General features: G+C 58.2%; 1 protein-coding gene across 5 annotated transcripts; it reads left to right on the top strand.

The window, feature by feature from the left end:
* The first annotated feature begins 796 nt into the window (after positions 1 to 796).
* MSANTD1 (Myb/SANT DNA binding domain containing 1) lies at positions 797 to 12,796 on the top strand. 5 transcript variants are annotated; one of them, XR_004261550.1, is made up of 4 exons: positions 797 to 1,297; positions 4,824 to 5,099; positions 7,877 to 10,069; positions 10,103 to 12,796. XR_004261550.1 is itself a non-coding variant. In XM_032254024.1 (3 exons), exons 1-3 carry the CDS (start codon positions 978 to 980, stop codon positions 8,115 to 8,117), a joined length of 837 nt encoding a protein of 278 aa, XP_032109915.1. In that variant the 5' UTR covers positions 797 to 977; the 3' UTR covers positions 8,118 to 12,796. The 5 variants fall into 5 exon arrangements, 1 of the variants encoding a protein (XP_032109915.1); XR_004261548.1 differs by having other exon boundaries at positions 7,877 to 9,791; positions 9,879 to 12,796; XR_004261547.1 differs by having other exon boundaries at positions 7,877 to 9,479; positions 9,566 to 12,796.
* The last annotated feature ends 4,709 nt before the right edge of the window (positions 12,797 to 17,505 follow it).

Genomic DNA, 17,505 nt, shown 5'->3' on the forward strand with positions numbered 1-17,505 from the left:
GAACCCCCAGGCCACGCACTCCTGTTCGGCTGCACCTGGGGCTCTTGGCAGGCGGCCGCCCCTGGCCAGCCTGGGGCATCTCCGTCCCTCAGCCCCACAGGGCCTGCTCTGCAGCCCGGGGCTCAAGAGCTGTCTCTGCATGCCGTGCCAAATCGGGCTGCCTATCAGCTCCCTGCCTACCCAGGCTGTGCCCAGCCCTGCCCGTGGCTCTTTCTAGGAGTCCCCTGTGGCCTCCCCTGGGCTTGCTGGACTGATTCCCTCCTGTGTCTCAAACAGAGCTCGCCTCTGCTGTCCCTGCCAGCCGGTGCTAGAGGCCAGGGTCTGTGTACCCTGCATCTTCAACTCTAGGCAGGGCTGGGCTCTGACCAACATGGGCTTCCAGTGTCCACAGACCCGAGGCCCAGGGTACCCAGGGGCTGAAGCAAGAGAAGCAAAAGGAGCAAAGGGCGGGGTGTGGGCTTCTCCTGTGGGCCCAGCCCCAGTTTAGCCTGGCAGGGGCCCTCTGAGGGAGCTTGAGGGTCCCAGGCCCGGGACCCCTGCCGGCCGGCGGCCAGCGTTGGGAGCCTCAGCCTCCCCATCTCCTGTCCTCTGTGTTTCTCCCACCTCTTGCCCTTTCTCCTGGCCTGGTCCCACCCGAGTCCCCCTCTTGGCCTGCATGAGCTGGGGCGCGCTGAGCTGGGGGCCGATCCGCCTGGGCAGCGGTGGGAGGCAGGGCCGGGAGCTGGGCGCCGGGCGCCGGGTTTGGGCCTGGCCCCGAGCTGCGATATTGATGGCCCGTCAGTGCGGCCCTGATTCCTGTGCTTTCAGTTAAAAGGTTTCTGTTGTTGTAGCTTATGCAGTTGCTCTGTTGCTATGGAAACGTGACATCAAAATGACGTTTCCCGTTTAAAAGCTTTTAACTAAATTCCTGCCTGTCAGACGTAGGCCCCATTTTGAGCGTGGAGCTGCCTTCGAGCGAGCGAGCGGCGCCTCCGCCCATGGTGCGTGGGGCCGGGCCGGGGGCCTCGCTGAGCGCGCTCTCCAACCCCGCAGGCGCCTCCAGCATGGCAGCGGCCGAGGTGCCCGGCTACCTCGTGTCTCCCCAGGCGGAGAAGCACCGGCGGGCCCGCAACTGGACGGACGCGGAGATGCGCGGCCTCATGCTGGTCTGGGAGGAGTTCTTCGACGAGCTCAAGCAGACCAAGCGCAACGCCAAGGTCTACGAGAAGATGGCCAGCAAGCTCTTCGAGATGACGGGCGAGCGCCGGCTGGGCGAGGAGATCAAGATCAAGATCACCAACATGACCTTCCAGTACAGGTGGGCGCCCTCGGCGTGGGCCCCGCGGGGCCGGTGGGCCCGGGCGTGGCGGCCACTCGCGGCTGTCTCAGAGGGCCGAGCCGGAAGGGCGCATGGGTCCTGGCCTGCCTGTCGTCCTCCCCTGGGTGAGACACGGCCCACGGAAACTGGGTGCAGCCTTCCGTTGGTGAAGTGGGGAAACTGAGGCCCAGCAAGGGCGGGAAGCTGGTCAAAGAGCTGAGGGGTAGCAAGACTGGGGCTGGTGCTGAGCAGAGGCCAGGATGGCTCCCAGGACGTCTGGGCGGTCTGGGCACTGTCCTGTGGAGGCAGCACCACTCACGGTGGCGCCCACTGACCTCACACCCTCCCTCCCCGTAGTGAGGCTGCGGCTGCCAGCGCCCTCCCCACCACCAAGTCCTCAAGCTCAGCAGGGGTTTCAGGGACCTGCCGTGCCACTGGGGAAGCTGAGACTGCGGGTGAGGAGGAGGCTCTGTGACTTTGAGCATCCACTGAGCCTCTGCCATGAGCCCAAGAGCCCGCTGGGGTTGGCCCTAGGGTCAAAGAGACAGAAATCGTCAGAGGCGCAGGACTGGCCAGCGCGTGGGCGGGGCTTACTGTAAGAAAAAGAGGTGGAGCCCCGCCCTGGCCCAGGACTGCCAGTGTGGGGCTCCCAGCCTGGCCCCACCTGTGCCCCCCACCGCATACCAGGTCGGCCCTTTCTGCCTGGGCAACCTGCAGGGAAGGCCAGAGGGGACGCGCTGGTGCGTCGGAGGGGACAAGTGTTGTCCCACACATCCAGCACTTTAAAGTGCGTGGGGCCCCAGCCCATTAGGACAGGGTCACAGGTGGGGATCATGGTGGGGTAAAGGTCACAGGCACAGGCGGGGTCACCAGTGGGGTGAGGGTCTTGCAGGGTGTGAAGGTCATGGGCCTGGGGTGAAGGTCACAGGCATGGAGTTATGGTTTTGGGTGTGGGTAGGGTCTTGCTTGGAGGGAGAATGGCCCTGTGGGTGGCCTGGCAGTGCTGGGCCTGAGGCTGCCCGGAGCCTCCAGTGTCCAGGGTGGGAGGGGCTGTCCTGGGGGCGCCTCACTCAGCTGCTCCATCTCCAGGTCAGGCAGGTGACCCCGGGGCAGGGAGGCTGGGAGCACCTGAGTCACTCATGGGAGAGGCCACCCCCACTCCCCCAGCAGGTGAGGAGCCCGCCTCCAGCGCAGCAGAAGGGGAGCCCCAGCCCCCAGCCCTGGCAGGAGTAGGGAAGAGGCCCAGCAGGGCCCCGGACCAACCGCCAGGCTGTGGGGTCTCCACTTTCAGTTGTGTTGATTTGACTTTTTATGAGCCTTGAAGGAGGGGTCCAGGATCTGGCCCTACCCAAGGTCCCTAGCCAGGCCCCAAAGCCGGGACCTAGGGTGCTGAGTGTGACTGATGTTGGGTTTGAGCTGCCACCTTGCGACGTGAGGGCTGAGGTGTGAGCCTGGATGTCTGCAGAATCTTGGTGGGCACAGGCAGCTGCCCACAGCCCCACTGTCCCCACGGCCCCACTGTCCCCACGGCCCCACTGTCCCCGCAGCCTCCTGGCCCCGCTCAGGCAGCTGGTAGGAAGGGACGCAGAGGGCTGTGGGAGGTGGCTGTGGCTGGTCCAGCAGGCTCCCCTCTGACTCAGGAATTCACGGGCACCGCCTCCCCAGCTGCCTCTGGTTGGTGTCTGGCCAGGTTATTCATTATTTATCCTGAAAGCCTCTTCAGAGTCCCAGGGGAGGGTTTCTGTCTCCATTCCTGGAGGCTGGGAGATGAGGGTGCAGTAGGGCGGGGGCCTCCACTCCAGACCCCGCAGTCTGGGAGGGCCAAGGGCACAGCACCTCATGGTTTATGATGTACTTCTGCACCACAGCCCTCACAGCTACCACAGTCAGCCTTAGTTCACCTAGGGGGAAACTGAGGCCCAGAGCATGACAGGGACTTGCCCAAGGCCACACAATCCTTAACAGAGGAAGTTGTGGCCAGGTGACTCATTCTCTGTCCTTTCCCCAACCTCCCTATAGCAGAGGCTTTTCTTATTTGTTTTTTTCTAACAAGAGCTCTTTACATATTAAGGCTGTCAGGCTGAAGAAGTCTGCGAGGGTGGCTGGTTCTGTGGTGTGTGGCTGTTGGAGTACAGTTTGGGGACCTCCTATGCTGAGAATAGGCCTTTTTTTGTTTCTCCAAAGAGTGGGCTGGCTTTAGTGGGGCAGAGAGAGAAGCCTGGCGCAGAGGTCGGGGGTGGGCGGCGGCGCTGCCCTCGGGCACTCTCACAGCCTCGTGCCACCCTGGGCAGCAGCCCCTGCTCACCCCCCGGCTGTGCCCGCCTGCTGGGGGCACCTCATTCAGAAGCAGCGTATTGTTTCCAGCGGCCAATGGCAGCACCTGCAGGTACCAAGCGTAGGAGAGAGGACACGCCCGCTCGGGGCACAGGGCAGATCTGGAGCCCAGCCTTGGGGCAATCTGTCACTCAAAGGCAGAGTTGGGGGGTGGGCTCTGGACCTTAGGGGGTACTGGGTCCGATGAGGCAGAGACCCCCCCGCCCCACTCCCATCTTGTAGCTTCTTCCCTGGCCTGGCTAGAGCTGTCTGGCCGCCCTAGGGCTCTGTCTTCCCTGCCTTGACCTCCCAGAGGGCAGCCAAGGCCCAGGGGAGGCCTGGGGACTTCCCCAGTCTCTCAGAGGGCAGGACCTGTCTGTGGGAGGAGGTGGACGCAGGGGAACCCCAGGGATAATGAGGGGTCAGGCAGTGTGGGAAGGGGCCCATCGGGCCCGCCCCGGGGCCTCCGGGCAGGCTGCAGTTTCCAGTGCTGGATCCAGGCTCCTGCGCAGACCGTAGGTTCAACCAGCCGTGGCATGGGAGCCCAGCCTGCTGTTCGCTTTATTCCATCTGCCCTGCCTCTGGGGGAGGGGCTCACTCTGATCATCCCCACGTCATTGATATAAAAACAGAGGCTCAGAGAGGTGAATGAACCTGCCCAAGGTCACACTGCGAGGTGTGGAGTGAGATGCTGACTCAGAGCTGTGGACACTGAAGCCTGTGCTCTCACGCCAGGGGTTCTCGCCCCGAGGCGTTCTCTCCCGGACAGCACAGTCGTTGTAGACAAAGTCGTATCACTGTATTTTTACATCTTATGATACCGTATTATTACAATCAGACCTCATTACTCTCCCTTTCAAAGTGACTTATTTAAAAAGCAGTGTTTGCTCATTGCAGAGAGTTTAGAAACTACAGAAAAGCAAAGGAGGGCGACAGGTTCAGCCCCAAGGTCCCAGTATTCACAGGGCACCTTAGCAAGACTGGGCCGCACCTCCTTGTCACGTCCCAGCCCGTGTGGATCCCGAAGCCTGGCTTCCTTCTAAGTCCAGTGTCATCTTGACCCGGAGCCTGGCTGATTTTGCAGGGGAGGCCCTCGCTGGCCGAGAGCGGCTCCTGCCCGTGCCGGCGCGGCGCGCCCCTCTGCTGAGGCCGGGCAGGACAGGGGCTGGGACTCGCTGTTTCTCACCCTTGGCTCTTGTGTCTCTCGTTTCAGGAAATTAAAATGCATGACAGATAGCGAGTCCGCCCCGCCCGACTGGCCCTATTACCTAGCCATTGACGGGATCCTGGCCAAGGTCCCCGAGTCCTGTGATGGCAAACTGCCGGACAGCCAGCCGCCGGGGCCCTCCACGTCCCAGACCGAGGCGTCCCTGTCGCCGCCCGCTAAGTCTGCCCCTCTGTACTTCCCGTATAACCAGTGCTCCTACGAAGGCCGCTTTGAGGACGATCGCTCCGACAGCTCTTCCAGCTTACTGTCCCTTAAGTTCAGGTAGTGTGTGTTCGCTCGTCCTTCTCCGGCCCTGGGGTGTCTCGGCCTGCCCCCACCCTCCAGAGAGAATGGCTGGGAGTGGCGAGGGCGGCGGCAGCCGTGGTGGTTTCGGAGGCTGTGGCCGTGGCCGTGGGCGGCGCCTCCAGGGACAGGCAGCCTCGGACCAGGGAGGACTTTAGTGTCCACAGGCAGACCGAGTTTGTCTCCCAGCTCCATCACTTTTGAGCTGCATGGAAAGTTCCTTGACTTCTCTGGCCTCAGTCTCCCTCCTATAAAATGGGGATAAATCAGTACCTTTCTCAGAGGGTGGCTGGGAGCCTCGCGGGAGAGGAAGCACAGCACGGGACCTGGCACACGGAGGGAGACCAAGCCCCAGACCCAAGAACACGCCCTGGCCTCCCTCACCCCACACAGGCCCCACCAGCGCAGGCCGGCTGCCCTCTCGGTGCTGGGGAGGGTGTCAGGCTATGCTTCATCACACTGAGCTGTGGGCATGACCCAGGCCCTCCACCATCCACCCCACACCTCACCCCAGGCCTGGCCTGTGCCGACTGCGTGACCGTGCCTGGAGATGCTCACGGGGCAGCCAGGAGCCAGGCATGGGGTGGCCCGGGGAGTCCAGAGAAGGTACTTTCTAGGAGGGGACATTTGGGGTGGGCTTTCAAGGTAAAATAGAAGTTGGCCATTTGGAGGAAAGAATAGGAAGACTGTGCATTTGGTCACAGCTTCTCCCCACCCTGGTCTTCAGGTCTTTCTGATGGGAGGCGGGTGAGGAAGGCATCTCTGAGGAGGGTCCCCCAGCTGACACCTCCCATGCCAGGGGCTGCTGCTTGACTCGGGATTTCTCATTGAAGACCTGAGACAAAAACGCCTTTGCTGGCATCCGGAAGGAACCAGCAGGCGGCCTGAGATGATGGCTGCTGTTCCTGTGGACTGAGCCCAGTTCCCAGACTCGGCTGCCTGGGCCCTTGCACAGGGTTGGGGCACGGGGGCTGCCCTCCCTGGTCAGGCCCAAAGTGCTGCTTCCACCCCTGGGGTTGGCCGCACCCTCCCAGCTCAGAGCAGAGCGTTGGCCAGGGGCGAGCAGGCTCTGGAGCAGGACCTTGGGGTCTGTGGGTTTTGGCAGCTCCCTGCCCTTCAGTGGGGTCTGCTGAGCTCACAGGTGGCCCCTACCCCTGCAGCAGAGCACTTAGGAGACATCTCGGGGCTGGGCTGCCCTCACCGCCCACCTCTACTGGAGGTCCAGTGTTGTTGGGAGAGAGCCTTGGCCTTTTGTCCACCCACACCCTCCGGGTTCCTGTCCTCCGCCTCTCGACCCCAAGGTGTGCTGGCCCCATTTCTAGGCCACGAGGAGATAAAGGGGTTCACATCCCAGGCCCTTCCTTCTGGGACCACAGTTTCCCTATCTGCCTAAAGCCAGGTGGGGCTGGTGGCCTCTGGCTTCCCTGCAGGGGTCCTGAGTACTCCACACTTCCCAGCACCCCCAACCCAGCCTTCGTCTCTCCTTGGGGGTGGCCTCTCCACCCCTGGGCCCCAATTGGGGCTGAGCCCCCGCCTGCCCAGCTCAGTAGGTGAGGGGTACTCCTAGCAGGATGTGCCGCTCTGCAGCCCAGAACACCCCAGCTTTCCAGACCGAAGGGGTGTAGTTTGTCCTGGGACCCTGGTCATTGGGGTCACCTGCTAATTGCAAAGGACGGCAATGCCTGTGGGCCGGCCTTCCTTCCTTCCTTCCTTCCTTCCTTCCTTCCTTCCTTCCTCCTTCCTCCTTCCTTCCTCCCTCCTTCCTTCCTTCCTCTTTCCTCCCTCCTTCCTCCTTCCTTCCTTCCTCCTTCCTTCTTCCTTCCTTCCTTCCTCCTTCTTTCTCCCTTCCTTCCTTCCTCCTTCCTTCCTTCCTCCTTCCTTCCTTCCTCCTTCCTTCCTATCTTCCTTCCTTCTTCCTTGCTTCCTTTCTTCCTTCCTTCTCTCTCTCTTTCTTTTTCTTTCTTTCTTTCTTCCTCTCTCTCTGTTTCTTTTTTGAGACAGAGTCTCACTCTGTCATCAGGCTGGAGTGCAGTGGCGCCATCTTGGCTCACTGCAACCTCTGGCCCCAAGGTTCAAGCGATTCTCCTGCCTCAGCCTCCTGAGTAGCTGGGATTACAGGCGTGTGCCACCATGCCCAGCTAATTTTTTTGTATTTTTAGTAGGGATGGGGTTTCACCATCTTGGCCAGGCTGGTCTTGAACTCCTGACCTCGTGATCCACCCGCCTCAGCCTCCCAAAGTGCTGGGATTACAGGTGTAAGCCACCACGCCTGGCATTTTTCTTTTTTTTTGAGATGAAGTCTCACTCTTGTCACCCAGGCTGGAGTGCAGTGGTGTAATCTCGGCTCACTGCAACCTCTGCCTCCTGTGTTCAAGCGATTCTCCTGCCTCAGCCTCCCAAGTAGCTGGGATTACAGATGTCTGGCTGATTTTTGTATTTTTAGTAGAGATGGGGCTTCACCATGTTGGCCAGGCTGGCCTCGAACTCCTGACCTGATCTGCCTGCCTCAGCTTCCCAAAGTGCTGAGATTATAGGCGTGAGCCACCGCGCCCAGCCACCCGTTACTTTCTTACTGTCGCAGGGGGTGGGTTCTGGCCCCTCCTTTGCATGTAGAATATGAGACCCTGAGTGAGTGACCTGACTCCCTGGGGCCTCAGTTTCCCCACTTGCCTAGTGGGATAGTTGGGAGGGTCCGGTGGGCCCCTGTGTGCCCAGGTTCTGTGGCCAGCACATCCACAGCCGCACTGTCCTTCCAGGTCAGAGGAGAGGCCAGTGAAGAAGCGCAAGGTGCAGAGCTGCCACCTGCAGAAGAAGCAGCTGCGGCTGCTGGAGGCGATGGTGGAGGAGCAGCGCCGGCTGAGCCGCGCCGTGGAGGAGACCTGCCGTGAGGTGCGCCGCGTGCTGGACCAGCAGCACATCCTGCAGGTGCAGAGCCTACAGCTGCAGGAGCGCATGATGAGTCTGCTGGAGAGGATCATCGCCAAGTCCAGCGTCTAGGCCAGCGGGCGGCGGTGGGGCCAGGCAGGGCCGGGCAGCTGGTGGTGCTGATGGGGCCACCCAGGCTGGGCCACTCAGGCCAGGTGGGCACGGGAGCTGTGCTGTGAACGGGGACCGCCTTCCATCTGGCCTCTGGCAGGATCCCTTCTGAGGGGTGTTTTGAGGACCCTCCAGGCCCTGGGGACCATGAGGCTCCAGTCTTCAGCATGAATGCCCTTCCTCGGACACAGGCTGGGGCCTCCGGGACTCACTCCGAGTAAGGACGTCCGAGATCCACTCTCCAGTGTCGTTACTATCAATGACATTTGAAGTGGCTTTGATAGGAAGTGTATACTTTTTCATTCTTGCCTGGAAAGCACAGTTTGCTTTTGCTGGCTTGGTGAGGATGTCCCGATGGATGGATCCCCAAAATGAAAGCAGATGGAAACGGGCCGGGGCAGGCTGGAGCTGGGGTGAGCTCCCTCCCGAAGGGAGCCCTGTGTCCTCCTTCACCAGGACCTCTGCCTCTGTCCTTAAGTGGCCTCCGACGCCTGTTGGAAACCCCAGGGGGACTCCCGGGAGGCTTTTGATTCATCTGTTCAGAACATCAGGTGTTTCCACTCCTCCTTAGCAATGACACCAATAAAAGTCGTACCTGCTCGCGTGCCCAGCCCTGTGGAATGTTCTAGGCCCTGGAGACGTCATGGTGGATGACACAAAGGCCGGCCTCATGGAGCTGACGCTTCCCATGGTGGGAAGACAAATGAGTCAGTAGAGAAATGGTTGCAGGTTGTGATAAGTGCCGAAAGGGAGGGGATTGGTCTGAGGACACGGAGCCAGACACACACACACAGAGCTGGGAACAGCAGCCACACAGGGAATCGCCAGTGCGAAGGCCCAGAGGCAGAGGACACCGGAGCAAGCCCCGGGCGCAGCAGCAGGCCGGTCGCCAGCAGCCAGGCCACAGAGGGCCAAGCAGCCGCTGGGAGGAGTGTTCCTGCTTCTCAGGCTTATTGTGAGTGTTATTGCAGCTCTGGATATGACATCCATGGGGGAGAGGTGGGTGGTGGAGCGGCCACAGCTACAAGCTCACCTCACTGCAGCCCTTCCACCAGGTGCAAACTCTTTCCAGAAGCTCCAGAGTTACAGAAGCTGAATTCTCTATAAGCCTCGTTGGCTGGGACTTGGCGTTTGGTTGTCCTGGCTGCTAAGGAGGCTGGGGCCAGGTGTGTGTGAGTCATCTCCTGGAATTAGGAGAGTTGCTGCCCACAGAAGGTTCTGTGGCAGGTGGGTCAGCAGGTGGGCAGCATGGTTTGACTCAGGGTTCAGAAATCTCCCTCTGGCTACAGGGTGAGCAGGCCATGGAGACAGGCATGGAGGCAGGTGTGGAGGCAGACCACGGAGGCAGGTGTAGAGGCAGGCCATGGAGGCAGGTGTGGAGGCAGACCACAAGGCAGGTGTGGAGGCAGGCCACGGAGACAGGCGTGGAGGCAGGCCACAGAGACAGGCGAGGCAGGCCACAGAGACAGGCAGGAGGCAGGTGTGGAGGCAGGCGTGGAGGCAGGTGTGGAGGCAGGTGTGGAGGCAGGCCATGAGGCAGGCGTGGAGGCAGGCCACGGAGACAGGCGTGGAGGCAGGCCACGGAGGCAGGCAGGAGGCAGGCCACGGAGGCAGGCGTGGAGGCAGGCCACGGAGGTAGGCGTGGAGGCAGGCCATGGAGGCAGGCGTGGAGGCAGGCCATGAAGACAGGCGTGGAGGCAGGCATGGAAGCAGGCCACGGAGGCAGGCGTGGAGGCAGGCCACGGAGACAGGCAGGAGGCAGGTGTGGAGGCAGGCCACGGAGGCAGGCATGGAGGCAGCCATCCTGCCAGGTAGTGCTGTGGTCATCCCACGAGAGGCAGCAGCAGCTCACCCAACCCTCTCAGGGGTCTGGAGGTCAGCCAGGCACGGGAGCAGCTTGGGCTCCACTATGTGTGGGACCAGCCTGTGGACCATGTGGTGTGCAGGACGCCCCAGGCCTGTCTGTGTGAAGGAGAGGCCAGCGTGCTCTGTGGCACCCAGCAGAGAGCTGGGCAAGTAGAATTCACTTTGCTGTGAGGGTCCTGGGTGTTCCATCCTGCTCAGCGATCTCCCCAGAGCCCATGTGCTGAGGACTCGGGACCTGCAGCTGTGGGATGAGAGGCAGAGTGTCGCCAGGGCTTCATGAGTGACAGCCGGTGCTGCGGTCCAGTTTCCAGCTGCCAGGTGACGCCACTGACCCTGCAGTTAGGACGAGGTGCACAGAGGTTGCAAGCCAGTGTGGCGGCCACAGCGCCTGCTGAGAAGCGGAAGCGGCCCCAGGAGGACAGAGGATGTGGACACATCTAGTGACGCAGACCTGAGTTTTGGGAGCTTGCTCAAGTGGGTTTCCAGCTCAGGTACCCACCTGCCTCGAAGGCAAGACACCACCCAAGAAAACATTTGCTTACAAATGCATTGGGCTCCCACCAGGCACCTGTGCCACCCTAGATGCTGGGAACGCAGCATAACACAGGCACCTGCCCCAGCTGCTGACCACTGCGGCTGGCTAACAGCTCCCACGGGGCCAGTGTGGTGTTCCCAAGCCAGCCTCAAGCCCTCGAGAGCAAAGGGTGCTCACAGCCCTGGCAGGAAGGTGGTTGGGCTGGACGCTCCTCAAGAGGTAACAGATGGCAGTTCTCAATGATGTGGCGACTTCTGCGCCTTGAAGCCTCTCTGGAGTTGCAGCCACGACGCACTGTGCTTCAGGAACCGCCAGGCATCCGTTAGAGCACGCCACAGGTCGCCGCTGTGCTTGGGTTAGAAGTGGCTTCCCACCGTCTCTAACCGGAGTTGCTGACACATGCCCTTTCCGCCACCTCAGCAGGGGCCGGTGCTGCCCACCTTCTCCAGCTGCAGCAGCGTTGCCCCAGGCCAGCAGAGGCCAGCCGCAGAGCCTCCTGGGGTCAGTGCCTTTCGTTGGCAGCGTGTCCTCAACAACTTTCTGATTTCTTCCTTAGTTGTTGGTCCATTAAGGAGAAAAAATGATGTCACCTAATGCCAAAATATTTGAGGAGATTCAGCAAAGCAGCATGTTGGCACCGAAAACGCAAACCAGGAGCCAGGCAGGTGAGCTTGCTTTTCAGCTGTAGTGTTCCATGTTGTTTTGATGCTAATGCATTGAGATAAACCAACAAAATAAGCAGGATAAGAGAGGAAGAAAGCAGCGTTGCCTTTGTTTTCAGACCTCGTTTTTGCATACCCAGAAAGCCAAATAGACGGAAGATCGGGAGATTGTTAAACCACCCTGAGCGTGATAAAAATGAGAATGAAGAAACATCCCATTCAGAATTTACCCCGAAAGGAAGAGGACCTCCACCGAAGGAAACGATACAGCCTTACTGAAACATCGAAAGAATACCTGAGCACCAGAGAGGCTTAGCATACTCCCGGGAGCACCGAAGTACCCTGTCGTCATTTTGTGAATGTGATTCCAACCACACTCTCAATAATACTGCTTTCTGTTTCGTTTTGTTTTGAAATGAACATGATGATGTTTAAATTCATACGAAAAAAGAACAGGGCCAAAGGTCCAAGGCCAGTCAGCGTGAAACGACCGATCAGCCCCCCTCGGGGTTGGAGAGGAGGAACCGCAGACTGAGATCACGTGGCTACTGGGGACCAGGGAGAACGTCAGGATACGGAAACTCCTGCGTGGCTGGCGGAGTGTGAATTGGAGCAGCCACTGCCAGGAGCAATGTGGTCTCCCCTCCTGGAGCTGTAGACACCCAGATTCCTCCCCTGGGCAGTGCCACTCCCAGACATGTCACCCAGCGGTGGCCCTTCTCACACTGGCCTGAGGACCCCTCGACACCCTTAAAAACCATGAAAAGTGCCAAAGAGCTTTTGCTTATGTGAGTTCTAATGACTGATAGTAATACGCATTAGAATACCTTATTAGAAATTAAACCTGAGACATTTGGAAAACCTGTATTTATTTCAAAATAGCAATAAACCCATGTCATATTAACAAAAATAACAATTGTATGAAAAATATATTTTCCCAAACAAAAAGTTTTAGGGAGAAGCGTGGCGTAGTTTTACATTGCGGGAAATCTCCGGCTTAAGAGAAGCCCGCTGGCCTCTCATGGAGCTCTAGGTCCATCCGCTGTGGGGTGTTTTGGTCGTGAAGTATAGGGGTAAATGGAGAAGCTAAGCCTTACCCAGATCTGTATTTGAAAACAAAAGGAACATGTTAGCAACTTTTGCAAATCATGGGGATATTCTTCCTTGATCCTCTTCCAACACTGGACAGGCGGTGGTTTTTTTAAAGGCTGCTTGTGATGTGGAATCTGAAACCGCATCAGTATCAGTGAGATTTCACTCGTTTCTGGAGAAGCCATTGGTCCGTCTTGTGCTTCCAGGACTCCGTCCACCGTGCTTTCGTGACCTCACACACCGGGCGTTTGGTTCACCAAGTTATGCGGATCTTCCAAATGCCGACAGTTCCTTAATCAGTATTTAAAAATCGCTTTTGGTGATGTCACTAATCTTAGCAGAAAAGTCTTTAAGTTGGAAAGGTGGTGAGCTCATGGCAGTGGATATACGAGTTTTTCAGAATCCTGATTTTTGCATGAAAGCTTGAATTTTATTTGCTGTCAGCTATTTTCTTTGAATGCAACGGGCTCACTTTGTTCATTTTCCAAAAAAAAAGTCAGGACACCCAAGGCTGAACAACTGAGGTTTTGCACATCCTTTTTTCCAGTGAAAAGCGTGTTCCGTACGTGTGTTCCGTACGGCAGCTCAGCCAATGGCACAAATGTGTTTCCTCAGTGTGGGCCTGGGGCAGAAGCTCCGCAGGCATGTCTTCTGATTGGTCAGATAGAACGCTGAAGAGACGTGGACTGGGGGTCAAGGTCTCACACACTCGACATTTTCGCTCCATCAAGGACATTGGAAGTGACTGGGTTTTGCACTGCAGCTGTGGGTGGGGAAGGCCTCAGGGCTGCGCCAGGGCTTTGGGCCTGCCTGCGTTCCTGCGCAGAACCCGCCACGCAGTGCACACATCAGCTCCGGGAAGACCTTGTGATCATCAGACGATGAGGAAAGCAGCTGCAGCCTCAGGGACCCTCGGGGGCCCACCGGCCGAGATCGGAACACCCCTGGCTGAGTGCTGGAGCATGCAGACAGGTGACCCGAGCAAGCTTCATCTGTCCTTGCCTGGCTCCTGGAGCTGGCTTGCTGGCAGTGGGTGGACGCATGGGCGCTGTCACACAAAGGCCCCTCCATGCTGCTGGGTGCGGTCATCACGGACAATGCGTGGGAACCGTGCCCCCAAGAGGCCCTCAGAGGATTCCCTGCTGTCTCCTCAGCACTGGGTATAGAGTCAGGTGGAAAGCAAATACAGATCTTTGTCTTTACGTGTTTTGAGTTGAGGGTGCGGCTAGACCAAAGCTAAACACGTAAGTATCTAGTGTGTTAGATCAGTGCTTTCCAGGGGGATCCAGGCCGTGCGGTAGCAGAAGGCCTCCCTAAAATGTCATGTGAGCAGATGGAATGGGAGGGGTCCCCTCAGCTGGGCCCTGGGAACGGCACTGCCAAGGAGGGAGCCGGCTCTGAGGGGAGTGACCTGGCCAGGAACACCCTGCTTTCTGCTGGGACAAGACAGTCCTGGAGAAGGGAGATGAGGTGGGGTGCAGAGCCTGGAGGTGGGCGAGGGGTGCTCAGGAGGCATCCTGGCCTGGGTGAGGATAGAATGGTCGGACTGGCACAGGCCTTTGCTGTTGCCCGGGCATGGGGAAACACCCAGACCTCTCTGCGCTGGCTCTGCGCTGGCGGGGATCTCCAAGACTCGGACCACGCCAGCGGCGCTCAAGGCGGAGCGCGTAGGAGGAGGTGCTGCCACGGTTCCAGGCCAAGTTCATCTCGGCCGGCCCCGGTGGGAGGGGTGCCCTAACCCTAGAACATGAGCCTCTTACAGTAGAAGAGGCCAGTTGGAAGCCCCTGGGACCACCTTGCCTTCCAAAATGGAAGCCAAGAACTGGCACATCTGTGGGGATACGACCAGCATTGCCTTGAACATTGTACACGTGTGGATTCCTGGCACGTCTGTGGCTGGTGCAGGGACAATCGCGGGCTCCCCTCAGCTCAGGGAAGTGGGACCCCCCATGCAGCCTCTTCCCTGCACACAGCAGTCCGCCTGGTGCCTTTTGCTGCCCTCTGTGTACCGTGGCCTCTCAGGGCGCTAGCTCAGTGTCACTGCTTTCCCTCAAGGCTAGTCTCTCCTGCTCTGCACCACCATGTCCAGACCTCCAGCCCCTCACCCCCCACGAGTGTCGTATTTACCCCACGGAAGACCTAGAGGACAGGAGGGGTAGGTGTGCAGGTAGTGTGGCAAAACCCACATGTGCCTCAGGTCCGCCCTCCCCAGGGGGCCAGGCGCCCACACCGTGCACTCCCTGAGAAAGCGTGTGACGTCTGGGGACCGGCTTCAGGGCTGGGGCCACACGTAGAACTCATGCGGATGTTTTCCCTGATCCTTTTTCCAGGCGGCCCACAGGCTACCGCTCAGGGTGCACCTGGGGCGAGAGAGGGCTCCGCTGGGCTCTGGGCCACCCCTGCGGCGTGAGCTGCGCACTCCCGTGCCAGCCGTGCTGGGTGGGCGACGTCTGGGGTCTTGGACAGCTCTTCCCAGGAGAGCACAGAGGAGGCCCTGCGGTGCGGAGCTAAGCCTCACCAGCCTGGGGAAGGTCTCTGTTGGAATCAGGGTGTGCGCGTCTCAGCCAGAGTCCGACCTCACAGAGACTCTGCGAGCTGCTGCTGTGCCCTCCCGACCCCGCCAGCTCCTGCCAGCGCGGCTGGTCTGCTGCTGAGAACCAGTGTGGGCACCGTGTGCGTCTCTCCCCTGCCCAGGCTCTTTCCGCACAAGTCCATGCTGCTCTGAACCTCGTCGTTTCTGCAACGTCCCTGCATGAAAAGGTTTGCTTCCTGCCAATGCGGGCAGGATGGCCTCCTCCTTTTGAATGGGAGACCCTCATTCCAGCGTGTGGTGGCCCGGCAGTCCCACGGGCCCCTCACTGATGGAGAGATGGTTCCAGGCTTTGTCTGCGGTAAACAGTGGTGCAGCGGATGTCTCTGTGCGTACCTGTGCACGGTAGCAAGTTTGAAAAAATGAGACAGAACCCTTCCTAACTCTAGGGGAAACCACAGTTTGTATCGGAGAGGAAGAGCCACGCTGCAATGGCTCCCGAGTGGGGCGGGTTGAGATCGATTCTTCCCATACAGACATTCCGTTGTTACAGCTCTGTTTGTAGGAGAGGCCGTCCTGCCTCTATGGAATGGCTTTGGACTCTTGAAGATGGATGGCGCGGCCGTGAGAGCCACCTCTGGAGTCTGTGTTCTGCCCCCTGATAATGAGGTTTCTCATTCAGGACAGACTGTGCCGATTGCTGTACATCTTGAAATCTGGTCTAATAAATCTTTCAACTGTGTTATTATTTTTAGAAAGTAGGTATTTTATGTCTTTAGCATGTTCTCATATTCTTTTTGTGGTGGTAAAATACACTCAACGTACAATTTACCATGTTAATTATTTTATTTACTTGAGACGGAGTCTTGCTGTGTTGCCCAGGTGGAGTGCAGTGGCACAATCTTGGCTCACTGCAACCTCCACCCTCCGGGTTCAAGCGATTCTCCTGCCTCAGCCTCCTGAATTGCTGGGATTACGGGTGCGTGCCACCACACCAGGCTAATTTTTTTGTATTTTTAGTAGAGACAGGGTTTCACCATGTTGGCCAGGCTGGTCTCGAACTCCTGACCTCATGATCCGCCCGCCCTGGCCTCCCAAAGTGCTGGGATTGCAGGCGTGCGCCACCATGTCCCGCCTATTTTAATTGTTTTGAAGAGAGCGATTCCGTGGCGTTAAATCCATTCATGTTGTCACCAAACTCCACCACCGTCCACCCACAGGAGTCTTCTCACCTTGTCAGATGGAAACTGTGCCCCGGAAACACGAAGTCCCATTATCCCCCACCTCCCCAGCCCAGGAACCCACCGTTCGTTCTGTCTCTGTGCATTTGACTATTCTAGGGACCTCACGTAAGCGGAGTCACACGATATTTGTCCTTTTGTGCTGCTGTTTCACTCAGCACAATGCCCCCCACGCTTCCTTCCTTCTCCAGGTGGAATAATATTACACCACGTCTTGTTTATCCATTTTTTTTTTTGAGACAAGGTCTCACTGTCACCCAGGCTGGAGCGCAGTGGCACATTCACAGCTCACTGCAGCCTCGACCTCCCCGGCTCAGGTGACCCTCCCACCTCAGCCTCCTCAATAGCTAGGATAACAGGGACTCACCACTACACCGGTCAATTTGTGTATTTTTTGTAGAGACAGGGTTTCGCCATGTTGCCCAGGCTCGTCTGGAACTCTTGGGCTGCAGTGACCTGCCCACCTCAGCCTCCTGAAGTGCTGGGATCACAGGTGTGAGCCACCGCACCCAGCCTTGATTCGTCTTTTGATGGACATGTGGGTTGCTGTGCCTTTGAGCTATTGTAAATAGCACTGTTGTGAACATGGGCTGTGTACAAAAGTCTCTCAGAGACCCTAGGTCCAGTGCGTTTGGGAATACCCAGAAGCAGAATTGCTGGGTCATATGGTAAATCTACATTTAACTTCTTGAGGCATCAGCAGCAAATATTTTTGTACTATTTCTGCATAGAGAATTTCTGGATCAAAGGAGGATGCATTCAGATTTTTAATAGATTTTGTCAAAATGCCTTCTCAAGATGCTATTTAAATAATTTCAGATCCTAAAAAAGAGAAAAATGTCCCCATTCATGTTACTAACCAATCAAAGCCTTAATACCAAAATCTGATTTTTAAAAAGTACGAAGCAGGCCAGACTTGGTGGCTTAAGCCTATAATCTGAGCACTCTGGGAGACTGAGGTAGGTCAATCACTTGAGTCCAGGAGTTCGAGACCAGGCTGGGCAACACAGCATGACCCATCTCTACAAAAAGTACAAAAAATTAGCCAGGCATGGTGGCACATGCCTGTATTCCCAGCTACTCTGGAGGCTGAGGTGGGAGGATCACCTGAGCCTGGGGTGTCAAGGCTGCAGTGAGTTGAGATTGTGCCACTGCACTGCAGCCTGGGTGACAGAGTAAGACCGATTCTTAACAAAACAAAACAGAAAGGGAGACTTGCCATGTTCTTGTGTGGGAGGACAAGAAGAAAACGCCAAGCTCCCGAGGCAGGACGGAAACCTCGTTCCAAGTAGTGCCTGGCGCATCTGAGCAGCGGGAGCCGAATAATGAGAAGGTGTGGACTGACAGGGGAGCGACACACTGGGGCCTGTGGAGGGCGAGGCCCGAGGGGAGAGGGGCAGAAAAAGGAGGAGTGGACACTTGG

Source organism: Sapajus apella, unplaced genomic scaffold, assembly GCF_009761245.1.
Source record: "Sapajus apella isolate SASKATOON/1434 unplaced genomic scaffold, GSC_monkey_1.0 scaffold85, whole genome shotgun sequence".
In the NCBI taxonomy this organism is placed as follows: Eukaryota; Metazoa; Chordata; class Mammalia; order Primates; family Cebidae; genus Sapajus; species Sapajus apella.